The sequence below is a fragment of the Toxotes jaculatrix genome, chromosome 10 (assembly GCF_017976425.1).
Source record: "Toxotes jaculatrix isolate fToxJac2 chromosome 10, fToxJac2.pri, whole genome shotgun sequence".
Taxonomy (NCBI): Eukaryota; Metazoa; Chordata; class Actinopteri; family Toxotidae; genus Toxotes; species Toxotes jaculatrix.
This window is the reverse complement of record NC_054403.1, coordinates 15529094-15556913: the sequence shown is the minus strand read 5'-3', so window position 1 is coordinate 15556913 and position 27820 is coordinate 15529094. Positions and strand designations below refer to the sequence as shown.

Genomic DNA, 27820 nt, shown 5'->3' with positions numbered 1-27820 from the left:
TATCACAGGCTCATGGAGGCATCATCTGTTTGGCTACCGGCTGACTACTGGCATCCAGTGTGTAGTTGTAGCAGCTTTTATAAATTGCAGGTTCTTAATATTACCCTGCTGATTTCTGATGCCAACACTGCTTGCAGCCACAACTCCCTCCTCTACCTCAACCTCCTCCTTCTATGATTTAGGGTTTGGTATTGTTGTTGTTTTTCTAAGCTCTAATGTTCATGTATGTTTACATCACTACATCTTTGATTCTCTCATTATATGTTTGGAAGAGTAGCTCTCCCTGCTGAAGCCTCGTGCCTGCGCAGATCCTTCCTTAAAGAACAAAGCCTTTTCTGACAAATCTAACCGTAAAACCGTTGTCTATGAATGGTTTGATGTTTGACATAAGCGTCTTTGACTGAATGAGGAATATTTATTTTATCCCATATATTTTACAGTGTAGTCACACTAGAAAGGTATCACTTCCCAACAGGGATGAACTGAACCAGGTGAATGGTTAGAGTTCATAAGCCAATGAGTATTGATTAAGATAGGTTTAGACTTTTTTTTTTCCAAGTCCAAGTCTTTTGACCTCCAACTGCTCAAACTGCTGCTGAATGTAACAACGTGAATATAGGGCAAAGCATTCCTACCCTGCAGCATCCACTGACAACTCATCTAACCTGGATAAGAAAAAGAAAATTAAATAAAGAAAAAATGTGTAGACGTAAATTAAAGGACTGACGATCCTAGTTGTTATAAATAGCATGTAGGTGTATCGGTGTGGTTGAATAAGTTGTAAAAACCCTTCCATCACTTGTTTCCAGGTGGTGATATATATTTATATACACTTGTGTCAGTCCTCAAAGGAAATAGCTTGAAGTATGGAAAAGGTTAAATGTTAATGTGGCAATAGTTTGAGGCAATGTGTGCTGACAGCTGTGATGAATTGTTTTCAATGTACTTGTATTTCTTACCACTCGTGCAGTGTTTTCTGCATCATCCCACATGATGATCCCAATCCATATTTAACTGTAGCCCATCTGTATTGTCTCCAAAAATGGTAGCAAATGTTATATTCTTTATTTAAGCCACGCTTTATTGGTACAGTTTGGTTGTAATGTTCTGTTTTAGAGGAAGCGTTCATGCCATTTTTTTTAGTCCTCTGTTATTTTTATAGTATCATACAATACATACATTTGCCAGCTTTATGCCAGTGAATGAGCAACAATAAAGACAAAGTCTGGAGGCAGCTACATTCTTCGACACATAACATTAGTTTGCATGCTCCACATTCAAATGTCATACAGTTCAACACATTCATAAGTCCATTTATCACTTTTACCTTTCCATTCTCTGATTTTGTCAAACACCCATTTTTAATTATCAGTCCATTTACTTTGTTCAAGTTGTGATACTTTGTGTTTCCACTGGAGTGCAGTCTTGAGTTAGCATAAAAAGTGTAGTTCATGAGATTGGTGACCTGCAAGTTAATTGGCTGGGGTCATATACTCTTCCAGAGCTCTTCAAGAGCATGTCAGGGCCAGTTGGTGCCCTGTGTGATGATGCAGTGGACTAACTGTTTGACTATTTGAGTTTTTAACTTCATCCACGTTGAAGCGTCTTCATTTGTCCGGTCTTGGATGGATTGAGGCTGGCTGTGTGCGCACAGTTGCTTCTTGGTGATGAGGTGTGGAGTTGCTGAGGTCCTGTTTTCTCAGTTTTTTTGTTTTTTTTTTGACTTATGGATAGAGTGAGTGCTTACAGAAAAAGACACACAAATAAAGAGGATCAAATTTTTGTCTCTCTATTCGGTCACTTTGGTTGTACAATGTGTGGGGATGAAAAAAGTTAAATGTTTAATAATTTTGTTTGCCAGTAAACGCACGAGTAAGTGAACAATTGGAACAAATATTTCTAAAGGCGTTAGAAGATTAACAATAAAACATGGTTATCAATAAATTCTGTATATCACCCACTGACTACAGTATTAGCTGCAGAGAATTCCTTCCCTGGCTCTTGATAATATCTGTAAGACGCAGTGTTTGCTTTCTCTCTGACTGCTGTGAGGATTTCTCCTTTTTTAAGACATGACAAATAAATTGAACAGTTTTTCTCAGTTTATATGAGTAAGGTTATGTTAGTAGACATGATGAATTTTGTTGAAAATGTTGTGTAATGTAATATATACACACACATATACTGCATAAATGAACATACTTGGAAAGTGTCTGTGTGTTTATCGCAGGATGGATTTTTTCGTACCAAATGCTACAGTACTGTAGTGCAATCTAGCCTTTGCAATATATTGGTAAACATGTTTCTTTTGTTGCTTTAACTAATACACACATGACAAACATACACTTCGAGCAAAACAATTAGCCGATACTGTTCACAAAATGGTAAACAAAGAAAAGAGAGCAGGATGTGAAACTGGATAATGTAACTCCTCTCTGCTGAAAGCAGATTTCTTGGCCTAATATGCATATTGCCATATGGCCTGATGCACTGCGGATGACACGGCTAGGATCTGTGTGTCACAGCTCATTTGTTCTAGGGCAGACAAGGTCTGTGGGGGCTATAGGGATGTCAGTATGCATGTATCTACTTACATGGTGTATTGTGTGCTTCTGCTGTGGCACTGAAAGCTTCCAAATAGAGGGGCTGTAAATCTCGGTCCGTCTTTTTGTCTGTATGTCGTGTGTTCTCTTCAAGATGGATTCTGGTTGTATGAACACACCATCCACCTCACCTGCACGGGCTCAGCATGACCTGGGCTCATAGAACACAATATGAGATGAGAGAAGACAAGATTGTGTTTGTGTGACTTATCGGATATGGAAATGTTTTAGAGTAAAAGGGAGAAAAATATACGTCTTACATTCCAGTGCAACTATGTACTGAGTGTGGAGTGTCAAGCAGCTTCATGCACAAATCAAGTCCCCTTTTTGGTTAAACAGGTTAGTTATTCATGGCACAGTATGTGCCCCATGTGAGCGATATGTGAGTGTTGCTGTGTTTATACCCCAATTTGAATGTGAAGCATCATTCTCATTATTTATTAAATTTTATATTTGCAAGAATTCGACAACCCTCTGCTGACATTCACCTCTCTGCTTTACAGAAAAGACAGAATAGAGCTTGACAGTTTACCTTTCATTGCCATTGACATCTGTGGCAGCAGTGCCATTTGCCAGCTGGATAGTTGCTGTGGTTGTCCTACTGTTCATTTCTTGAAGCATGACGTTTTGATCTGTCAGGCCTGCCCTGCATGTGGCAGGGGTGTGGCCACACAGCAATGTCACCTCTGTAAGCTGTTCTCTGGCTGAGATAGGAAGAAGAAAAAGAAAAATAAGAACTGGAGAAACTGGAACATGCGAAGAATTCAAACTGGTTGCTATACTTTGATGGTCAGAAATAAATGTCCACTCTTAAATGAGACAGATTCTGGAACTCAAGTTATATTGTCCTCCAGAATTGTGCAGATTTACCTTTATACTTTAAGCTCTGTCTACAGCTTTACCTGATGTTACAGTGGGAGACGGCTGTCGGCTCCTCCATCCACTGGAAGTAGGGCATCGACATCTCAGTAGATGGGCGTAGGCTGACCTGAAGTCCCTGTTGAGGGCTCCATAGAGGATAGGATTGAGGGCTGAGTTGGTGTAACCCAGCCACAACACAATGGGAAATGCTGGTACAGTGCTAGGGTCCGGGTGCTCCTTTAGGCCCAACACTGTGAACAGGATGAAATAAGGCAGCCAGCACACGACAAAAGCCCCTATTACTGCTGCAAGTGTCACTGTGGCTTTGTGTTCCCGCAGAGCCACTACTGTAACACTGGAAACCATAGTGGTACTGGTAGAGGGATTATTCCTGTAGTTGTAGCTAGTGATGCAAGTGGGTCGGGCACTGATAATGCGCTTGGCCTGTGCCCGTGCAATACGAAGTATTCGAAGGTAGGTCCAGCACATAGCCACCAATGGTAGGTAGAAAGTAAGGAGAGAGTCAGTCAGTACGTAGGGTCTGTTCAACTCAAAACGACATTTCCTTTCTGGAGCAAAAGGCCCATGGTTCTGCACTGTCCCATTAACAGTGTTCCACCCCATTTGAATAGGCAAGAAAGACACAGCCACAGACACAGTCCAAACAGTGGCCATGGCCACTGCAACTCTCCATGGCAACACAATTGAGGCATATCTCAAAGGCATGGTCACTGCCAAGTAGCGGTCCACGCTGATAGCCAGGAGGGTGAGGATGGAGGCAGTGCACAGCATGACATCCATGGAGATGTAGAAGTTACAGAAGACCGGGCCGAGCGGCCACTCATTGTTGAGCTGCAGAAGGGCAGAGAAAGGGAGGACCAAGAGGCCAAGCAGCAGGTCTGTCACAGCCAGCGACACAATGAAGCAGTTAGTGAGGCAGCGGAGGCGTCGAGAGGCACAGACAGCCAGGCACACCAGCACATTGCCACCAATAGTCAGAAGGGTGAGGAGGGACAGGACGACACCCAGCATCACTTTTGACAACATTATTGCTGAAGCTTCACTGGAAACAATGAGATGACATCATGGCTGGAGCTTTGTATGAACCATTGTAATGTTTTCTCTGCAGTTTTAAACCAGATGAGAAAAAGACTTACACCGAATAAGCCTTAAGATGACATAAAACGTTATTAAGTATGTTCACTCAGATTGTTTCGGTGCTTCCCTTTATTAAGGTGTTTCGATGTATTCATGGTCAAATGTGACTTAAGATTTTGGTCACATGTAACCCCCCTGTTTACTTGACTGCTTGCTGTTCTTGTTGGATTTTAGGTCTACTAACCATAGCTTTCAAACCTCTTGATTTGTGACTTGACTACACCATTTTTCCCATTCACACTTTGGACAATATTCATCAAAAAACTCTTGCAAGAAGTTGGTTGAACAGCATTGGTCTCTTGAGAACTGGAAATCACCACTATGCTTGGCTGTTGAAATGTCTGTGATGGCTGCTGAACAGCTTTCTGTGTGAGTGGCTGATTCAAAGTGGTCCATCGCATCACTTTGGCTTTGGCACCATCTTCTATGGCTGTAGTGACACCTAGTGGACAGAGAGGAGAAACACAGTTAGTCACTGGTACACTATTTTCTACAGTTTCAGATATTGCACAGCCATGCAGTAAACAACACAGAGAAGTTAGTTTCTTTTGGTTTGGTTAAAACGATTATACTTATGTAATTGCCGATGATAGCTGCCATCTCAGTCACAGATTATGTTAACTAAGTTGATTCACATTTAAACTATTAAGCTACAACAACCATAACCGATTGAAAAAAAAAAAACAGCAAAACTCTTCTGGGTGCATTCTCATTACTCTTGTTGACAAAGCGCAAACAAATTATATTATTATGGCATGTGTTTTGTGTCTGTGTTTTGCTAACTGGTAACTGGACAAACATGACTTCTGTGCTTCTCTTTGGCATTATAGAGTAAGAAGAAATCATATAAATCAAAACTAAAGTCAACACCACGTTTGTATTAGCTGATAAAAATAATAAATTTGTAACTATTGACAGAATGACTCAGCTTGGTGGAAAGAATGTACAAATATCCAATGCCTTTGGACCAAGTAAACTCTGAAGACTTATGTTTGAACTATGTTTTTACTCTCTGATAAGCTGCCAGTGAACAGTGCAGTGAACTTGAAAGATCTTGTTAGAAGCTAAGTAAGTGTCGCGGAACAGCAGTCGCTGTGGCTAAATGTGACAATAACGGGTTAAGGACGAATGCTAAAACTGAACGTAACAGTAACACAAGTAGAGGAAATCATCAACTTAGTGCTCTGACTCATTAACATCTGCTACATAACAATGTCAAGGTAAAGGTTTTGTCACAACCACCATGGGTTACTGGTCATACCAGCCCAAATAAGGATAAAGTGACAAAACATCTGAGTGTGTTGATTTGAGCAAGGGCGTGTTTTCATTTGTAAGAGAAAGAATCTGTTATTTCTTTTTTCAAAACATATATAGTCTAATTTTAAGTTAAAATATGGCATTAAGAAATATTAACACATCACAATTCTACACAATTCTCTTCATAATAAATTCTTTGTTTAAATCCATGTATTTGATAAACTTCAAAATAAGAAATAATTCTAAAACTGCCAAGAGCACAGGTATTGCTGTTTTACAGGTCTGATTGTCCCCTTACACACACACACACACACACACACACACACACACACACACACACACACACACACACACACACACACACTCACACATATACACACAGACACAAACACACACAGACTAATTTTAGTTCTGGCTTGCATGATTGCAGAGCTATGAAACAAAAATTCTTGCACGCATGATTTATGATGGTAATGAATTCAGTATGGGACCACTGAAGTAATAGTTACTCCAGTCACAAAGTTGTGTATCATTACAAGGACTATGGAGGCTTTTTAAAATGCATGTTGTTTTCTACTGTATAGGTATTTGTTACTTATAATGCTCAGCTATTCCACAGCAGCCATTTTCTTAATAAAACAAGCAAAAGTGCAGCTGCCATTTTATAAACAGCCAGTGTGGCTGTCTCCAAGCAATCTGCTGCAGCTGAAAGGATGTTAAGACTTGATTTAGTTGCAGTATTGTTAAATATGATGAACATTTGAAGTGTGCAATGGGAAAAGGCTTTGAATAATACCCTCTTAGATCATTCTGTATGTCAAATTGAAATCTTGAGTTGGGAATCAGAAGGTTTGGACGAGGAGAGCTGCTCTGTCAAATCTGAGTGGAGCTGAAGAACTTGCCAAGTCATGGCTATAAATAGTAAAAGGACCTAGTTTGTAAAGTAAGTTATTTTAATGTTTTATTCTTAAATGGATGCTGTTAATTTTTTTTTTTAAATAGACCTTGTAGTGAGAGCTACCCAGTGTTATTTGTCCTTTGTGGACGCATTCATTAATGGCATGTGGGCATGAGTTTTTAATGTGTGCTTGGTGGAATGAGGATAACTACCTGATAAGTGAGAGTGTGTGTGTGTGTGTGGAGAGCATGTGTTTGCGTCAGTGGGTGGTGGGTAATGTTTGCTCGTCTATTTTCTAACACTGTAATGGATATTGGGACATTTGCCAGACTTGGTCCAGAGCCACACACTTATCACCTCAAAGAGAGAGAGAGATGTCAAGAGATGGACACACTGGCTTCACATGAAGACAAGAAGAAAAACAGTTGGATGATATAATTAAAAGAACACAGAGAGAAAGGTTTTAATTAAATCTGGGTCTACAGAAACCAGACCCCCATTTCTAATCTTTGAACTCTTCTAATCTTCGATTCTTTGTTCTGTGGACACATTTCTGTCACAGACTCGCTACTTTGAACTATGTCCAGAGCAAACACTGATAACGCAGCCACTAACGTATGAAGTGCAGCTTTCAAATGCTCATGGCGTTTCAGCTTTTATATTTGACAGTGTGTGGATTGGAATCACAGACCCACTCTCTCAGACCACACATTTCAGCTGTTTTCACCATCAAAATCTGTCTCTCACTGCGAATCATTTTCTTGCTTTGTCTCACGCACACACACTCTTATGTCAGTTGTGAGGACACTTCTTGACATAATGCATTGTCTAGTACCTTACCCTAACCATCACAGCTAAATGCTTAACCTAAACCTAACTCTAACTTGAACCCTAAAACCAAGTCTTATCCTTCAGACAGCCTTTTGAAGGTGTGACGAACGTCCAGAATGTCCTCACAGTCTTTGGTTTCAAGCCAAAATTTGTACATCACACAAACATTGAAAGACATGCACACACACACACACACACACACAAACACACTTGCTAACACAAACAGTTGGGATGAGGTTTGGCTGGGATCCAATGTGGGCCTTTGAGGAATGTCTACGGGCATGTCCGTGGATTTGTGTTGCGATCTCTAGAAGTATTTCAACAGGGACGACCTTGTGTCAACCTTGGAACTTAATGTATATGAGGGCGTTTATTTGTGTGTGGTCACGTACCCTCAGCTAAATGCATTAGTTCATTTTCCCATGTTACAGTGCATGTTTGTGAGAACATAACCATATTTGTTTCCTGTTTATTTTTGCATAAACATTTGTCTTTTAATAAAACCATATTAATACACAATCCTGCCCAGTCACTTATCAAGAAGCACAAGACCACATGCAAATGTGTAAATGACTTTCATTCATTTTTATTCTATTAATGCCAAGTCACTGTTAGTCTGTGCAGACTACATTTAAGTCAGAGGTCACAGTCCTTCACCTTAATGTTAAGTATGATACAGCGCTACAGTAAATGGAGCATCACTCATTTAGAAGTGTGCTACTTTATTACTGACCATCTGTTTTCTTTCACAAACTTCTCATTAGTTGTCCCTAATGGAAAACAGTGGTGAGTGTTACTGCATCTGTATATATAATCAAAGACACCCACGTGCACACGCTCGCAGGCATGCATGAAGACACTAACACACAACCCAAAAATATATGCCTTGGTAATAGATTTTGAGGACTGTAATGGATTGTAATGACTGCTGAGTGCTGTGTTTTCCACAGGATGTAACAGTTGCTCTACTTTTAGGAGTTTTCTGCAGGAAAATTCTGTTTCATGTTTTCAAGAGATAACAAAAGGGTTGCATGGATTTATGGTTTTGATTATCCCAGGACTAGTCTGTCTGCATGTCTGTGTGTAACTGAGGTGACACCCAACAGCTGGTGGACACAACAGGGATGAAATATTAAGTGATTAACTTTTAGGAGCTCCTAGATGGCTCCATTTCCTTGTATCCTATCTTCCCAGCTCACGAAAGATGTAAATGAGCTTCATTTTGCCCCATGGAGACCTTCCATTACTCCATAAGTGGCCGGTAGAAAAGAGCCCAATTTGGGTATTGAGATGAAAGGCAGGCAGAGAAGAACTTGGAACAGTGGCTCTTTACTAGACGTGGTCTGGGCTCAGAGATGAGTAATGAGGTTATTTGCCTCTCAGCTGGGACTATCTGCCTGAATTGTGAGATTCTCCAAATAGCAAGTGCTCATTCTGCGACCTTTTTTTTTTTTTTTTACCAGCCAGATGTGTCTTTTTAAATGTAAACGGATGAGGAGTATCTGCTCTTCTTCAGCCCAATGAGTAACCATGTAATCATGTGTATTGTCACAAATGCAAAGGAATACGTTTGCGCAGAGTCAGGAAATGGGTTAATTCTGCTCTCTCAAAACTCACCAATAATGGGCTAAGCTCTGAATTGCCAGCAGGGTGTGAAATTAACCTTTTCATCTGATTGCTACAGACTATACTCAAGGATACCGGAAATAAGTCCTTCATTCACTCATTCATTCATTCAGTCCACAGTTAGCATATGTGCCACCTATCTCTGGCTGGTAGGAGGTGTGGCTGTGTCCTAAGCTGATGCACCGAACCAGATCACTTTAGTTGTCTTTGCAGTCCTACTAAAATATGTGGAGACCTACGTTTGTCAACAGTAGCCTACTGCACGGCACATGCAGTACATGCAGCAACTCCGATCATGATTTTCTAGCTGGCGTTGATCGGCTGCAGAGGGGTCAAAATATTAGACAAATTCAAATGTGTGAGTGAAATTCTGTAGTCTCATGGCGCTTTTACGATAGCTGTAGCCTTTTTATTCTTTGTTATACATAAAGGAAAAGCAAGGAATTTCAACTGGTGTGAGGTCAATAAACATTTAATTAGTGGGGACTGTAATATTGAAAGGGTCTGCAGATGTTGAAAGCAATATTTGTCCCTGACCACAGCGTCCATCAGAGCAGCATAATGCAATCCGACATTTGAATGCTTCATTTATCCTAATATAATTCAATTGAGCGCCAAATACTTGGCTCACTCACTTCCTCTGCTTTTGCAAAGCATTCTATAGCTGTCTGCATTTTTGTGAATATGCCAACACGTGTGTGTGTGTGTGTGTGTGTGTGTGTGTGTGTGTCTAAGTTTTCCTGTTTGTCTGTATTTTTGTCCTGGATAGAGAGGGAAGTGGTCTGGGATGGGGGTTGCTTGGTAACAGTTGTGTGTCCTGACCAGTGGAGGGAAACTGTGGAATCTTGACGAAGCGTGAAAACGAAACACACTGAGCGGCAGACACAGTTACAGACAGGGACCCAGACAGGGGGATTAGACACATAAAATATGTATAGACACTAACAGCTTGCATTGCTCACACGAACACACACACAAACAAACAGACTTACATAAACAAGTTGAGGTCACATGGGAATAACTGATTGTTGTCAATATGTCAATCACGACCTTTCCACATCTCTGTTATGTCAAAGTTACAGCTTCCTCATAGAATACCTCAACTCATATCAGTAGACGTGCATGCAGACACACAGGTCCAGAATCAACCACATTTCCTGTCATATCTTACAGTTACACTTCCCAGCAGCTCTTTATACAGGGAACCCTTCTGAGCTGTTCAGCACTACAAATGGTTCCCTGACCAAGTCATGACACCTAACCACATCCTGTCACTATTCTGGTGGCTGCTTCTGCTGATACAGACATTGCAGATTCACTTTGTTACACAGCTGGGGTAACCCTCCCAGTTTAAGATATGTAAATTGAGATGTGTAACATTTTCATGGTAATAAATGTTAATTTACCTGTTCTACAGGCTGTTGCCATCACACAATAGTTATTTAGCTTGCTCTAAATGTTTGATGTCGGATAGCACTTTAAATTTGTTTTTCTCCTGTCACCATTAGGTGTTTCTCACATCTAGACACAAACTGAAGAAAAACAAGGTGGTTAGCTCTGAGCAATGAAAGCCTAATGGCTGAACATGTAAAGAAAATGGCACCACTTTAAACTCAAACTTAAAAGCCAAGGAAAATGATGTCATTGGAAAGCAAAGCCATAAAACCATCATAGTGATTATTTTATATGTTTTTAGATGTTAACATGAAACACAAATGACAAATTTAGGGATTTTGTCAATTACCACTTTAAATATAGAATTCCATTCTCCTGCAGGACTTTCTGATTTTTACTGCTGACCAGATTTTACTTCTCATTGCTCAAGTAAAGGGGGGAGTATCATTATATAAAGACTGTGAGCAAGTCATAGAAATCTCTAAGAATAGTATGGCTGTAATGAACCATTCATTCTCATACTCTTTGCATTGTGCCTCAGTATAAGGAAATGAGGAAGCGAGTTAGTACCAGCTCCTTTGCCCTTTTGGGAGCTAAATATGGTCTTTCTTTCCATCTTCTTCCATCTTTTTGTTTGTCTGCCTATGAATCTTTCTGTCAGTGTGTTACTGTGGAAATTCTCACTATTTGTTTTAATGTATGATAGCACAAAGGTGAAGTTAAAATGTAGAACTTCAAATTATGACACACATGCAGTGATAGGTAAAAGACAAGTTAGTTCTTTAGTTTCATTACACACACACACATTCACACAGAATAATCTCACTTCCTCGTTTTCAGGACTGATTAAATGACCCCTTTGTATATTTGTCTTTGTGCAGAGTTGATATACTTGCACCAGGCGCAGGATTGACTGAACTCTCCACAACCACAAACCCAGAAATTTGATTTAACTTATAACACAATTCCAAAATAAGAAAGAAATTGTTTCCCTACAGATGAGCTGACAAATATTCAGAGCAAGAACTTCTGATTTTTTTGAGGCTCTTTATGACTGAGGTCGCCTGTCACTCACCACACACACAGAGCTTCTCTGTCACATCTTTCCTCATTTGTCTCTTTGCATGAAAATGATTAAAATTTTGTCTCAACAGACCCTAGGTGCACCAAAAGCTGAAACTGACAAGTGATAAAATAAGTGTATTTTCATTGACTGTGCTATTAATTATATGAAGGGTTTCTGAAATATTTGACAAATATTAAATGACTTTCGTTCATCTATTAATTTTTTTCTGCAATATTCTTGTCTGGCTGCTGAAATGCGCATCAGTAAATCAATGCAGACTAAAGAGTGAGTCAAACTTCATTATGCTGTCACCCCACAAATACAGCTGGACTGGTACAACTCATTCTGATTTATAACAAATATATTTTAGCACACATAAAGTAAGAATATATCAACTCACGTCAGTGCTGCTTTTCTTCTTCTGTGACGACTGCCCCCGCTGTTCTGCTCCCAGAGTGACGAGAGAACTACTGTCTCGCTCATGAAGCGTGTGTGTTTGTGTGTCTAATGAGTGTGTAAGTGTGTGTGTGTGTGTGTGTGTGTGTGTGTGTGGGAAAGAGAGGAGCGAGAGAGAGAGAGAGAGAGAGAGAGAGAGTGCGGGAGCCTCAGTAAGTCGCTTTCTCTTTGTCTCTCTCTCTTTCACTCTCTCAGTGACTCCTCCTATTATTCTTCCCTATCTTTTTAGGGTAATTTGCTTTTGAAATTATTTTAATAGCTCTTCCATTCTCTTATCATGCCTTCTAACTTGCATGTGCCAGCTGCTGCGATAAAGCGGGTTCTACTCAACTAACTGTTGCCTTTGGAGACTGGGCTGTATCACCTGAACAATCCAAGCAACCGGCTGCATTCAGCCCTAATGGAATTGCTGGCAAATAAGTCTGGTCTTTAGTGGGGAGAGACACAGGAAGGAATGGTTTTCATGCATGCATAATTTTTTGTCTTTAAGATTTGTAACATTTTTTTTAAAATCATGGTGACACGCATACTTGTGCTTTCAAAACTTTATACACTTAAATGATGTAGGGATTTTTTTTTAAGAGCCTCATGGGTGGATGGCTTTTGGGTAAATCTCTGAGAACTGGCTCCATTTGGACCGGAGTGATGTCAATGACCCGATAGGTCACAAAGAATTCTAAATCTATCTCTATTTCTGGTGCAGCTTTTTATACTCAGCCTTTGTATCTATTTTTCATGTGCTTTGGCCAATTATGTGGCTTCTCTTTCCTCTCCAATGTCAGCTCATCTTCTGGGCTTCAGGCTAACATTCATAAGTCATCGTCGCTTCTCTTTTCATACCTTTATCCATTTTTGTCTCCCTTTTCCTTATCTGTCTCGTCTCTGACTGTCTTTGGCTCCGTCTCAGTTTCCGTGGCCTTGTTCATATCTTAGTTAGTGCTGAATTTAATCTTCCTTTGTTTCTCTTTGTCCTTTTTCTTTCTGTTAGGGACTGTCCCTCTGCCTGCTGCCTCTTTTTATTACTTCTTATGTATATTGCTTCATCTCTGGCTCTGTCAGTTACATTTGTCACTTTTTCTTTTTTTTTCTTTACGCACACCTTTAAGCTCCACCCTCATTTCTCCTTGTGAGTCAGAGCAACAATGTACCAGTTTTGTTCCACTACACAGAACCATGTGATAACATATCTTTCTTTATCACTCCTTGTTTTCTGTCCCCCTCTCCTTCTTTCTTCATCTGCCTGTCTTTCAGCTCATTTCAAGTGTAACCTCTTCACATGCACACACTGTACTCGTCGATGTTTCTAAGCTCAGCTTTCTGTCAGTGTTAAATCCGTAGTGAGTTGACAAGCTTTGTCTCCCCTCGTGTTCCCATAACAACAAGTTTTCCCGAATACCGTCTGATATCTCTGAGTTGGTGGAGGATACTTGGCACTTCCAACATTGAGTCTACAGTATCATCAGTCATTTGTCCACATGTGTGGTGATATCTTTTATAACTAAGGCTGTAGTTGGGTGTTCCTTGGCTTTGTTGCGTTTGGTCCCTAGTGTTCCCATGCCAAGGTAGAGAAATGAAACGAACCATTTATTTAAACCTGTAGAGTGAAAAAGGAAGTTGGCAGTGGCACCACAAATTCCATTAACTTTGTAATATAAATTTTTATTATGGCAAGTTAAACCATAGCTCCCAGTCTAGGTCAACAGTGTGTTTTAAATTATAACATGTCTTGATAAGATAAGATGAGGTAATGCCAGGTGAATAAAACAAAAAATGATGTGTGTGTTTGTGTGTCATTAGGTTGCAAGTAATGACACAGTGATGCTTACTAAAAGTGTCAAATGCAGCAATACTCAATTATAAACAAAATATATTTGACTATTATATATTATATTATATATGATATATTTGATTGACTTAACTGCGATGAATGAAATTTGAGTTTTCTTGAATAGATAATGCTAATGTCTGGTTAAAGCTAGTCTCCTCAAACACCCGCGTAATAAAACTCGTCACCCACTCTAACAGTGAAATGCTGGGCAATATATCAGTTGCTTTGTTGTGTGTGTGTCAAGTTTTGACAGCCTCGTTGGTTGAGAGTCAACTTGCCAAGCAGCCTTTTGTACTGTAAAAGCTGCTTTAGCTATTGAATAATATTGGCTGATCAAATGCCAAGATCATGGAGGTACAGTCATTTACAGTATATTTACTGGTCTTGGGCAAACTGGAGAAGCTTTACGCACTGTCCTGATGGACTGATTGAAGTCGTCCAGATTTCAGCGTGGAAGGACTTTGTCTTAACTGTAGTTGCAATTATTTATTGCTTAGAACAGGTTTGTAGAGTTGAGGATTAGAGATTAAATGGACAACTTTTCCGAAACAGTTCTTAAAGGTGCCCTGTGGAGTTTTCTTGTAAAACATAAAGTTATATTTACATTCACTGTGTGTATCCTTGAAGTCTAGCAAATGTGCAAAATGCATCCCCATTGTCATAAAACAATTTCAAAACTGCTTATTATCATTATTTTTATTTTTTAAATTATTTTTTAAATTATTTTGATATTTTTTTAAGTGTTGTAATCCGGCATTGTTTAAGTTCATATTTACTTGCTTGCAGTCTTCTTTGTCTGAGTTTCTTGGTGAATTACTGCCACCTGTGGATGAGTGGAATAATGTGCAACAGTTGGCAGGATTTTGTATCATGCTGCCAGAGTGCGTGCGTGCATGTGTCCTCCTGTGCATGCACAAGATAAAGAAAACATTGACCCACTCGTAGAAAAGCAGCTCCATAATACTCTGTCAGTACTGAAGGATGATTTTTTAGTTCATAAATGTGTTTGGATGCTAAATGTCATTGTGATCAATAATGTATTATAAAAGAAAATTATGTTCATGTTTTTCCACTTTTTCCTCAAAAAAGTGTAAAAACATGTTTATTATGGATAGTTATATAGTTATATAGTTGTTGTGTTGAGGATGTTCTCAGAAGGGGAAGATGATGGTTACCCTGGCAACATCATCTGAAGGAGGTTCAGGGTAAAATATATATTCGGTGAGGGAGTGTTTTGTTTGAAATCTCAGATATGAATATAAGCCCTAAAAAGAATTCCTGAAACAAGCACATTCAGGAACAAATTAACACCTACCTGATTTTCTATTCTCTCCTCCTGCTGCTTGAGCTGCTGACGTGTTTCTTCTTAATGAAGAATCAAAATTTCACCACATGCAACAACTGGGTACTCTCACTAGTTTGCTGGATACAGGAACACAGCTGCAGCCCCTCACCTATCTTTCACTGCATGAGTTGAAACAAAGGATATGTAATCAGTTTAATAATTTGTTGAGTGTAAAGTAAAATATAGAAAATATAAATACTGCACACCTGTAGCATTACTGGACGACACAACAAGATAGATTCTGTGTGAGCTGGCAGACAATTGACAGAAGTCATGTATGGGTCATTGACATCACTGCGTGGTATCTAGTACAGAATTTATTCAGATTTGAGAAGCGATCAAAAATGTGACTTGCTTTCTATCCCATTTTATTAGATCTACATTAAAAAAATAAACATGTACAGGCCCAGCTTTGCTGATGTATTAGTTTTGACATTGTGAGTAACTTTACATACTTTAGATATCATCACTTTGTTGGTCTGCTATCGATGTTTTATGCTCAGTTATCATACAGATTAAGTTGCTCATTCAGTCTAAAGGAGCAAAATGGAAACTTCACACAATGTGCAGGCCTGTGGGCTCTACAGGACTCCACCTTGCTGAGCTCACCCACTTCCCCTTAACCGCCTGAAGGCAGGAAGAGAGGAGAGACAGAAGAGGAAGAGAGGCAAAGGGGGATGGGCTTACTGCTTTCATTTAATGTTAACAAAATGCAGAAGTGAGAAGTTTAGCAGACACCCTCAAAAAGAGAGACCAAAAAAACAAAAAAAGCAAAAATAGGAGGAGAATCATAGATACGCGACTCAAAGTAGAAAATAGGTTTGGAAGGACTAAATGCAATCATGGCTCCTTGGACGAGGACCACTACAGAGCGGTATGGTGTAGGTAAGTCAATATGCGCTCACTTGTGTGTGGCTTTGTGTGTGCGTATGCACATATACGATCCTGCAGTGTCTCTCTGTTTAGGTTGTGATCGTAAACATTCAATATATAAGAATGAGATGTCCAAAATAGATGTCCATCACTTCCTGTTGGACAGGATGCGAACAGGTGCTAATGGCTTCATAGAACTATAAAGTGTTCACATCAGATTAATCCCCCCACAGAACTTAAATCCTAAAATCATATTCACCATTTAACCTTAGTGCAACAAAACCCGTAAGATCTCCAGTGGATTGTGTGAGGGATAAAATCAAAAACAAAATTATCATTGATCCTAAGCTGATGGAGAAATGAGTGACGGTTAGTAGGCAATCTCCAGGCATTACACGTTATGCATACGGTAGAAGGTAAAGTATTTCTGAAAATGACAGTTTCTAAGAGTGGAAAGATTGATTTTGGCATCTGGAGCAAATACCAGACTGTGAAAGCACGACCTCTCAGTACAATCTGCAGTTTATCTGTTATGTTGGTTGAATGTGGCTGAGCTAATCAGCATGTGCTGCCTCAGATATGCAATATAGACAAAAACAAGAATACGGATTTCTGACTTATAATATGGATTGCAATATAGCAGAGGCTCACTGGCCTGTAGCAGACAATACACTGACTTTTTAGTTACTTTCAATATGTTGATAATGATGAAAGTGTTGTAGTGTAGAAAATCAGTGGAGACACTAACTGTTATACCACTTGTAGTTCATTGAGTTTCAGAAAGAAAGCTATTTTGAATCAGTTGCTAACATAATAAAGCGGTGAAGTGTCTTATCTACTGTTTCTAAGCTGAACATCTTCCTGGTCTGTCTAAGACAACAACACAGGAAGTGGGGGAAGACGGAAGGAAGTTTGTATGAATTTGAAGCTGTACAGCTGAATACAGTAAAAAAAAAAAAGTGATTGAAAAAAGGTTGAAACCGCATAATGTTACGAACTGTACAGCCTTGAAGGCTTTTCATTTTGAAAGCTGTGAATATTTAAATGTCCATTGTGAGGTAAAATACCGTAACACTTTTTATACACTCCTTTGACTGAGCAGTCATTTTGTTCATGTAAGTAATCTGAATGATTAGTGCACAGACATTTAGGTTGGGGATAGAAGGATGTGAGCTGAACGAATGAATGCAGTTCAATAAATGACCATTTTATTTATTTCATTCTATATTTATATATGCATATTCAAGCAAAGCTACCAAAGGTGTACAGTGCCAAATCATTTGTACTTTATTACAAAAAAAAAATAAAATCCTTGGATTTACCAATAGAAATGTAGACAGAAATTTGACTTTTTATCCCACCTTAAAACTTCCTTCCATTGAAACATTGTGTTTCTCCTTAGCTAGCCAGCTGTGAGTGTTTATGACGGTCAGTGCAACTGTTTGTTCTGTAGCCTGACAACAATAGCAACTGTACATACTAACATTGATATCATTAGAGTTCTTGGCTGTGCTCATGTTTTTCATTGTACTGCCATTAAGCAAATGTGCCCCTCATCATACTGTAACAATTCTTTGTTTTAGTGAAGTGGAATTTTGTCGGCAAGGGAGAGAAGCATCTTTCCCTGGAGGTAGGAGATACTGTCTACATCCAGGAGGCCTGTGATGGTAAGAATACCTCAAAACATAACAATGACGCTAATACATGTACCATAATGTACCATACAAAACTTACAATCACTACCGTTTACTGTATGTCAATATTTAGCACTTACAGGAGTATGATATATGTATATCATAAAAAGAAGTCATGTTTTTCCCATATTATAAGTCAGCCGTGTCAAACTAAATTAAAAATATTGTCAGAATTGAAAATGTTGTCACTCTGAACTTGGGGGGGGGGGGGGGGGGAGTAAGTATTTTCAAATTGTACTTACAGACAGAAATGTTGAACTATGTTATTTTGATCAACAGTACTTTTTTTCTGTTAAAATTAAATGCTCTGTATCTTTGGTTACTTAGATATCATGCAGTGTTTTAAAGTTTGCACAGAATTTCACAGAATAAAACATACAGCATTGACTTACATGTTGAATAAGGTGTAATAATTACATTATTGTTGTAGGTGTTAAAGATAAATGCAATCCTAGTGTTCCCTGTAGGTTTCAGTCTTCCTGCTTACAAGGGTAGACATTTTCACATTTCAGTATTGAACACCAAAATAACCCTGCTCATATATATGTTGGTGTAGTGTGATGGTGGTAAGATCACAGTCAATTTGTCTTTCAGGGTGGTACAGAGGCTACTTGGCTCGGAACAAAGCCCAACAGGTAAGAGCCCCAGTTTTAAACCAGACTGTGCATCACATTGATTTTAGCAGAAAGGTGATAATAACACATAATGCACGACATTCAATCAGTTCTATTCATCAGAAAGGTGCTCTAATTTTGTGGATAGGTGAGAGCTTTCACTGTCTTTCTCCCCCCTTATTCACCTCCCCCATACATATTCCTCTCTAGGGAGTGTTCCCTGCCAGTTTTGTCTATCTTAAGGAGGTCATCATTGAAAAACGAGGGTGAGTGGAATTAAAAAAAAAAGGTCTTCATCTGTCTTCAGATGAATTTTTTTAATTTATGTTTTTATGTATTTGTGTTCCCACAGCAATGAAGATGTGGTGATATCTGCAGAGATGCCCTTGGTGAAGGAGGTGACGACCACACTAAGGGAGTGGGGCAGCATATGGAAGCAGCTCTTTGTGGTAAAAGAAAAAAAAAGACAGAACAAAAACACTCTTAGAGTATGTGAATGTGTGTGTGTCTGAGTATAACACCATACATCTGTCTTTCCAGGCCAATAAACATACACGTGTCAAGCAGGTCCAGAGACTGATGTGGGAACTAATGGAGTGGCGTTCCCAGCTCCTGTCTGGCACTCTGCCCAGTGACGAATTCAAGGAGCTCAAGCAGAAAGTCACCTCCAAGATTGACTATGGCAACAAGTATGTCTGCTCAAAAACAAAATCACATGTTTACACTTTAATATGGTAACTGTTCAAAGCTGGACTTTGTCCCTCTTTTTCTTCTCTTCTTCCTTTGCACACCCCTCTGTGCTCCTGCCTCCTTGATTTCCACCACTGCTTGCTGCTCTTTCTTCCTCCTCTGCCCTTTGTTCACCTTCCATCAATCTCCCCGACCCTCAACTCTCCTTCTCCCTACTCCAGGATCCTGGAGCTGGACCAGGTTGTTCGAGACGAGGATGGGAACATCTTGGAACCAGAGCGGGCTAGTGTCATCAGTCTGTTTCGGGCCCACGAAGAGGCCACAGCCAAGATCAATGAGCGCATCAAAGAGGAACAGGTACAGACAAAGATAAGAAAGAAGTGTGGTAGGGAGCAGAAAGGACAGAAGGTAGGAAAGAGAGGGCCATGCAGAAAGTCTCCTGGGACAGAGAGAGCATCTCATGAGTGGGCATGATGGCAGATATTGCAGTCACAACTAAATTAATTGCAACTTCTTTGACGTTGCTGTGGTTTGAGGTGTGTCTGCATTAGACGAGGGATTTTTCCTGAGAAACTGCCCCTCTTGATTCCATGGGTTCTTAACACTAAATGCAAATTCTGTGCTGAGGTAGGTATGGGTGGAATTCATCTAGTTTTTTCTTCTTTTTGATTAGTGGTAAAGTAAAACTTTATGGAAATGCCATGGATAATAAATTTTACTTGCCAGTCATGTCTGCCCGCTAAGCCTAATTAAGAATTCACATCCTTTATAAATTGGCTTGACTTCACTTCAGCTCCATACAGCCTATTTTACATTTCAACACTGATTCATTAATAAGAGGAGAATGTGCTCTTATCATTTTTTTTCTTACTCAGAGGTTTTCTTCTCACTTATAGAACCACAATCTGGATGCTGCAACTGTTACATCCCAGAATTAAATAAACAGCTATTATTAAGTGTTATACCAGCCAACCAGATTTGCCAGGAAATGGAAATGTCCGTTTTTGGCTGGCATTTTATCCTGTTAAAACTTTGTCCCAATTTAACCTCTAAAAACTAATGTCCTCTCCCACAGTCCAACGTCCAGACAGACCACAGTGGGATCTCAGCACGGATCCAGTCTTCCCCTACCCACAGCTTATATGTCTTTGTCAGGAACTTTGTCTGCCGCATCGGAGAGGACTCAGAGCTCTTCATGTCCCTCTATGACCCCATAAAACAGACCATCATCAGGTATCACTCGTGCTTCTCACTTAGCATTACTTCCCAGCCTCATACAGTGAGCTTCAAGAGGCAGTTTAGATGATGGTATAGTACATGCTGATGTTTCGGACGTGTATTCTTTTGAGGTTGATTTGAGGATTTAAAACCCCACATTCATTTGAAATTTAAATGTGTCCGTTCAAGCTTTAAATTATAAACTGATGTTAATGTTGAAGTCATTTAAAATCAGTTTCGGGGGCTCTCACATTGAGATAAAAGCAAGGTCCGTGACTAACAGTTATTGTTGTTAATTGTACTGCTTACATTGATGTGATGTTGCATTTGAGTCGGAATTTTGTCAGGATCGAGATCATAAAGTAAGTAAACTCTATCCATTAAATTAAATAAAAGCAAAGGGAAATTAAGATTAAGTAGGTTTAATCTTCAACAAATCCCTTTCAGTACCCATTTACTGTCTGAAACCAAAGAAAATACCTTTGAATTTAAGTTTTTATCTCACCTCCATCCCTCGGCTGTCTAAAACGCATGCACACACACACTCTCCAGCCCACACATACACCATCTTCCACGCCTCTCTATTTCCTGGTGTCTACGCAGCTCTCTTTCTCCTGTTTCCTCATTTGCCCTCTTTCCTCCATTGTTGAACCCCACTAAATCAGAACAATGGTGTGCCAAAAATAAGAATACAGAAAACATAAATTATAGGGCAGCAGATACTGACTGGCAGTGCTGTGTGGTTCCTGACAGTGCTGATGCTAAGCCCTGTCACTCACTGTCACACAGTGTATATCTGTGTCTCTGCCACTGCAGCTGGGGGCATTAAGATAGACCTGGATCGACCATCTTTTTCTTAAATATAGATCCACCACCATTTGATCTCATATGTTCTTGCCATTTGTCCTGATGCCTGATTCTCTTCTATCTCATCTGTGTTGGTTATATAGTTGTTAGATTAGTTAAATTATGCTTTTCTGTCCCTCTGCAAAAAAAAAAGAAACAGGCAGATGATATGGTTTTATGACCATTCTCAGCGTTGATTCACCTTACAACAGACGCTTACTGTACATGTGTGTCTCTCTTCCTGTCTGTCTTTCTGTTCCATTGTGTGGAACATGCTTTTATGTCAGGAAAATGCCATTGGCAATAAAATGGATGTATTTTTAGCACTTGTATCTAAATTACTATGCAGCTGCACTGGGTAACATCAGTGGATCCACATGCCTGTCAGAGGATGACTGACGCATTTAAACTTCAGCCTCCCAGGAATCACAATGTCACATTGGTAAACTGCCCACAGTATGCTCATGTACACCAGCCGAGCTGCTGTGTAATTCTCACCCAAAAGGTACCAAAAAGGTGAGGGAGGCAGACAGTCCAGCTTTATCTGGACCAAACACTTGCTCACTCCTGGACTTGACGGAGATAGTGTTTCTATCTTTTGATTCATCACTTGTTGCAGGTGGAAGTATTTACATGCCCCCAAAGCAGAATTTATTTTGGCGAGTAGAGTGAATCTGCAGAATGTCAATTAATCGGGGTGACATTATCTTCATTGCAGAGGAAATTTCTGATATTATTTGTGGTTATGTATTAGAATGTTAATATGATAATATAACTTTACAGAACAGTAATGTAACAGATGTGACTTATGTGTTTTAACCCTTTACCATCCTTTGTACAGTGAGAACTACTTGGTACGCTGGGGCAGCAAAGGATTTCCCAAGGAGATTGACATGCTCAACAATCTGAAGGTTGTCTTTACAGTAAGTGACCACAGGAGGGCACTGTCACTCTGTCTCTTAGTAGTACACATACTGCACTGTACAGGAATGAATGGGCCTATTTGCCCTTAGAAGATTGCATTGTTTTTTCATTTTCTCTCATCTTCATCTGTCCCGCAAACCTTCTGCATCCCAACTCCTCTTTCTTCTCTTGTTCTCACTCAATATATTACTTTTGCTTTTTTTTCTCTCTCTTCTCCTTCTTTAAATCTTTGTCTACCAGGACTTGGGGAACAAGGACCTGAGCAGAGAGAAGATTTATCTGATCTGTCAGATAGTGAGAGTGGGCAGGATGGACCTGAAAGAGCTAAACAACAAGAAGTGCACTCAGGGTCTGAGGCGGCCATTTGGGGTGGCAGGTACTTGAACACGAGCCAGTATAATTTTGTTTAGGGTCAAAAATGCCAATTTCTAATTTTACTGGTCAAGAGATGTGCATAGTATCTACTGTAGTTATTAAGCTTACCAAACTACTGATCTCTTCAGTTATTAGTATTCAGCAGTATTTATTAGCCTCTCTCTGAAAGCTGTAGTGTACCTGATGATAGTGAAAGACAGTTTTGTTTCATTCCATTGCCACATTTCACCAGTTCTTTGCCAAAAGTAATTACCTTTAGTTGCCTCGTCAGTCGTTTTTACTTTTGTTCCCTTAAGGTCAGAGTAATTTTGTCTGATTTGCCAGCTGCTGCTATCGGTGCAGGTATTATCACATATATTTACACCTGGGAGCTGCCCGGTACAACCACAGTCATCAAAAACAAAACTAAAATATTGATGGTGACCATCCGTTACTTCTTTGTGCTGCTCTTTTGGCTGTTGTTGCTCCCACTGGCTTAAAAAATGTTGCCTTTATCCTCATATGACCTCATGTATAACCTTTGCTAGACTAGATAGAGAGCTTTATATACAAAATCTTGACAGAACTGTCATTGTTGACTGATTGTTAATCCGCATCAGAAATGACCATATGGCATTTTATTTGATTTTTGTCATCACAGACACATCTGTTTTCTCTCCTCTGCAGTGATGGACATCAGTGATATCATCAAGGGGAAGATTGAATGCGATGAAGAGAAGCAGTATTTCATCCCCTTCTTCCCGTATGTCCTATTTCCCTCCTCTGTTACTCCACCTCTTCTCCTTCTCCTCATCCCTTTCTTGTCTAAGAAACTTAGATCTCTCTTCACAGACCCTCCCTGTAATTAAAACGGCAACAATGCAATTTTGCGTGCATGAAGGTTTCAGCATCTACACAGTTTTAAGATTACACGGTTTTCTGTGTGTGTTTGTTTGTTTGTGTGTGCTCCAGGGTAGTTGCTGAGAATGACTTTCTCCACACCTTGCTGAACAAAGTGACAGCATCCCGAGGAGACAGTGGTGGCCAAGGTACCGATCTGCACTCACAGGCTTTGCTCTCTCTTTCCTAGTGTGTAAGCCATGTGACTGCTCTGCCAGTTTAGTGTTCCTGTATGCACTGAAGGTTCCCACTGGACTGTGTACGCTGCAGTCATTTGTGGTCAGATAAAATGACCATTTCTCACCGTAGCCTCGCCTCTTCTCTCTACCCTGTGGATGAGAACGGAGAACATTATCCTGAAGGACTGCGTGCGCCCTTGAGCCGATGTTTTCATATTACTTACCCTTTATTTCCTCCCTCACCAGCCTTGCTTGCTGCCCACTACCTCATGTTTATAGCTGACTTTGACAGCACCTAAGGGTGACTGTGTCTTGTTCCACATAACCCCAAATGCAGGTCTGCACTGTCACATTGCTCAGCTTTTATCTTTCTTCCTGCTCCTGAAGGCCCAGGGCATAACCTGGATATGAAAGAGGCACCCGTCTGTTCTTAACATCACTCACTCCTAATCTCACTCACTCCTTCTTCTCAGTTTGAGATGCTTTTGCTACTGTACACACACTAACACACATCCACAGTTTTCTCTGTAGGTATGTAGTTAGCCTAGAAATTGTGGGTTTGTGACATAGTTTAGATTTTCCTAACTATTTCCCTGAAATAGCTCACCCCTTTTTTTCTGTCTGGTCCTTTTCTTTGGCCATATTCTGTAGGAGAAAATTTTACTCCCCTGACTTACAGCACTTTCACAAACAGGAGACACATTTTCTAGTATTAATTACTAGTAAAATTACAGTTTTCACATCCCTACTTCACCTTTGAGCACCTTAATGTAATGTTCCCTGTTAAACACAAAGTGGATCTCACTTTAAGTTGTATTTTTCAGGCTTTTTGTAGGCCCTGAAAACACCTTAAAATGCTTTAAATTCAATTTTAATAGCACTTGTCCTTGAAATTCCTTATTCATTCATTTAGCTTTCATTTGAATTTACTTACCTGCAGAGAGAAAATAAAACTCCTTTCTGGATCCCTTTTTGAAAATAGCCTTGAATGGCAATTGTTTTTCTATGTAAATGTTCTTAAATGTATGAATATTTAGTCCTATAAAGTTCTGTTTTTCCTGTTTTACTCTTTCTTATCTACACATATCCTTTGTTTACATGAGTTGTTTTGTGTGATCAACTTTGGCCACTAATGGATGTAATGGTATTACATTTCAGACCTATTACATTTTACAGTAATGCCCACAAAATCCTGGGTAATTACCCAGGAATGATTGAGGAATAAATGAGGAAGGAACTCCTACTCAAAACTGTATATAGGCCAGTCAGTGTCAATGGATATCCAGCAGAGAAATCCCACAATGACGTTTTTTTATTAGTAAAATAGTCCCATCATGTTCTTGTGGTGGTATTTTAGGTGTTTCTATTCTATCTTTTAAGGAAAATGAAGAATATTGCTATTGAAACCAGTAGCCTCACTGCATTTCTTTTATTTGTCTTTCTCTAACCCTACCTCCATCCAGGTCTGTGGGTGACCATGAAGGCTCTGGTCGGGGACATAGTTCAGATCCGTAAGGAGTACCCTCACCTAGTGGACCGCAGCACCGTCGTGGCCCGCAAGCTGGGCTTCCCGGAGATCATCATGCCGGGAGATGTTCGCAATGACATCTACCTCACCTTACAGGGCGGCGACTTCGACAAGTACAACAAGACCACTCAGAAAAACGTGGAGGTCATCATGTGGGTCTGTGATGAGGAGGGCAAGGTCATACAGGTGAGCAGCATGAAGAGACGAGGTCGAGGAGGGCATGTCGGTGTGTGTTTGAACAGGACAGAGCTTTGTATGAACGGGGATGGGGTTGTGTGTATGTGGGTTTTGAGATGGAGCGTACAGGTGTGAAAGTGCGTGTTTGTGTGTGTACAGTTTGTGCGGTATGTAAGAGATTGAGGTGGTACGGGCCAATGAGTGAGCATGGCACTGATCAAGCGCTTACTCACCCTCTCGTAGTCAGGGGCACCAAGACTATCCTAGAATGAAAATCCATTTTAGGCATAAATGGACACACACATACACACACAAACATAAAATCCTTCAGCTCTACATGAAATGTATTTTTCTCTCCTTCCCTCCCTCTTTCCCAGAACTCCATCTGTCTGGGAGCAGGGGATAAGGCCGTCAGTGAGTACAGATCCGTCATCTACTACCAAGTCAAACAGCCCCGCTGGATGGAGACGTTTAAGGTGTGTGTCGACATTTGTGTATATGTGCTGAATTTTACTTCCTTCTACACAAGACGCTTATTTCAGTTTCCTTGAAGATGTATAGTTGTAGTATTTGCTTTCCTCATTTCAGCCATAACTTAAAAAAAAACATAGAACGTCATGGTACACCTTTAAATTTTTAAGATATCCATTGTTTTATATGCTATAATAAAATGAGATGTCCTCCAGGTGGCAGTCCCTCTGGAAGAAATGCACAGAATTCATTTGCGCTTCATGTTCAGGCACCGCTCTTCGCAAGAGTGTGAGTATCAGCCCCTCTTCCTCTGCTTGTCTGTTCTCTCCATACATCCGTTTTTTTAAAAAACTACTCTCCTCCCATCCCCTGAGCATAATGTGACACTGAAAGGACCGAATGATTGGAAGCAATTTGGAAATGACCCAAAGCATCATTACACGCACACTTGACTATACAAATCAGCAGTCTTTCTTCCACCCACGGTTTAATTCTCATCTCGCCCTCCTCCCTTTTGTATTCCCCTGATGTGTTTCTCCCCTAACCCTCCCTCCTCCTGTTTACGCAACTATCCATCCTTTGGTCTTCAGCCAAGGACAAGAGTGAGAAGAACTTTGCCATGGCCTTTGTGCGTCTGATGAAAGAGGATGGGACAGTTCTACAGGATGGGCTGCATGACCTTGTAGTCTTCAAGGTCAGAAACACAACTTTTGCAGAAACAAAACATATGAACACATGAATAGGTTTGGTATCCTCTCTAGGGAAACATGAATCAAATGAAGATGTGCAGCTTCTTTCCTGTCACCTAAATCTCATCTTCCTTAACCCCTAATTTTGCAGAATAATACAGTTATGCATCTGAACAGCAGACTTATACAGATGCAAAAGCTCCACTGAGAGTAATAAATTACATAGTGAGCCTTTCGTGATGAGAAAGGGTCACGGCTCATTACTTTTGTTGCACCAACCAGTTTTTGATTAAACATTCCAACTATAATAAATGTGAACTATTTAAAAATAGTATGTCGGATGAAAGTGGGAACTCATCAACTGGTGGTTAATAACACAACCAGTTTGCAGGTTTCTTTTGATCCATCATTCATAGTCACACATGAATGAATGTGGAAATTTGTTCTAACTGCACCAAAACTCAATGCCATTCCCCAGCTATCTCTGTTTTTTTTTTTTATCAGTATAATGGAGAGAAATTAACGGTAGACTTTTCAAATCACTGAATTATGTTGGGTTGTTTGCCTAAAATATGGTAGAAAAAAGGCAGATAGACGCTCGTCTGCAAAAAAGTTCATACCAGGGGAGGAATTTCAAGACATCTGTTCAGCTGCAACTATCATCAAAGCAGACCTAAACATATAGTGAGTCTGGATGGGAGATTGTGGCCATCCAGACAGGTTGAACGAAGCCAAATAGATTTCCTGCCAAATGAGCCAAAGCTAAGATTGAATCCCCTTATTGATTAAATGCCAAACGCAATGAAGATTAATTACTCGTGATTCACTCAAAGACCAAATGGATGGTCCTCCTGTGCCCTTTCTCGATTATCTCTCGTTATCCCTGCACTCCTCTCGATCTCTGTGCCACTCATGGCTTCAATCTCTTAGTCCCTGCTGTTCCACCTACTCACTCATTATTACTTACTGGTGTGGCATTAAAGAGGGTAGGGTTGAGGTTTCAGGCCTGAATGAATCTGTCACCTGTAGATGGCACATTTATACATGGAAGAATGTACAGCAGCTAAAATATGATGATGTAATCAGAGCTGATAAACAAAATATAAACTACCTATGCCAAGAGAAGGTAATAGAGAAGATATCTTTTTGTAGCTTTTTGCCTTCTATTCTATTTGTTGACTTTATTCACCATTGTCTTTATCAGCACTTTGTAGCTGAGAAGAAAAATGCTGTACCAGTAGTTTGTTTGTGCTTTTATTTTTTTAACTTGTCCCGGCCCCACTGTTTTCAGAGTTATGGGTTTACAAACCAAAGTTGAGTTAGAACTTGATAAGGCATA

At 40.0% G+C, this 27820-nt stretch overlaps 2 protein-coding genes across 4 annotated transcripts in view; one reads left to right on the top strand and one right to left on the bottom strand.

Annotated features, from left to right (window-relative positions):
* Window positions 1–1083: 1083 nt before the first annotated feature.
* On the bottom strand, window positions 1084–12147 carry hrh2a (histamine receptor H2a). 2 transcript variants are annotated; one of them, XR_005894710.1, is made up of 5 exons: window positions 12096–12147; window positions 3506–5064; window positions 3136–3307; window positions 2595–2754; window positions 1084–1742 (listed from the first exon to the last, which is right to left on the bottom strand). XR_005894710.1 is itself a non-coding variant. In XM_041048302.1 (4 exons), exons 2-4 carry the CDS (start codon window positions 4509–4511, stop codon window positions 2745–2747), a joined length of 1188 nt encoding a protein of 395 aa, XP_040904236.1. In that variant the 5' UTR covers window positions 4512–5064; window positions 12096–12147; the 3' UTR covers window positions 2564–2744. The 2 variants fall into 2 exon arrangements, 1 of the variants encoding a protein (XP_040904236.1); XM_041048302.1 differs by lacking the exon at window positions 1084–1742 and having other exon boundaries at window positions 2564–2754.
* A 3841-nt stretch (window positions 12148–15988) lies between these two features.
* LOC121188089 (dedicator of cytokinesis protein 2-like) overlaps window positions 15989–27820 on the top strand; it is a 90415-nt gene continuing 78583 nt past the window's right edge. For both annotated transcript variants that reach the window (XM_041047655.1, XM_041047654.1), the window contains exons 1-16: window positions 15989–16209; window positions 17781–17864; window positions 18486–18526; window positions 18716–18771; window positions 18858–18954; window positions 19046–19194; window positions 19417–19552; window positions 20271–20428; window positions 22101–22182; window positions 22424–22559; window positions 23225–23300; window positions 23510–23586; window positions 25080–25330; window positions 25699–25797; window positions 26008–26080; window positions 26383–26486. In XM_041047655.1, the coding sequence (XP_040903589.1) occupies window positions 16167–16209; window positions 17781–17864; window positions 18486–18526; window positions 18716–18771; window positions 18858–18954; window positions 19046–19194; window positions 19417–19552; window positions 20271–20428; window positions 22101–22182; window positions 22424–22559; window positions 23225–23300; window positions 23510–23586; window positions 25080–25330; window positions 25699–25797; window positions 26008–26080; window positions 26383–26486 (1662 nt within the window). In that variant the 5' untranslated portion in view covers window positions 15989–16166. The remainder of the gene's footprint in view (window positions 16210–17780; window positions 17865–18485; window positions 18527–18715; window positions 18772–18857; window positions 18955–19045; window positions 19195–19416; window positions 19553–20270; window positions 20429–22100; window positions 22183–22423; window positions 22560–23224; window positions 23301–23509; window positions 23587–25079; window positions 25331–25698; window positions 25798–26007; window positions 26081–26382; window positions 26487–27820) is intronic.

Coding starts and splice junctions, on each gene's coding strand:
- hrh2a (XM_041048302.1), bottom strand. CDS start 4,511: ATGTTGTCAAAAGTGATGCTGGGTGTCGTCCTGTCCCTCCTCACCCTT. Junction 3,308..3,505: donor GTCTCCCACTGTAACATCAG/GTAAAGCTGTAG, acceptor TTCCTATCTCAG/CCAGAGAACAGCTTACAGAG.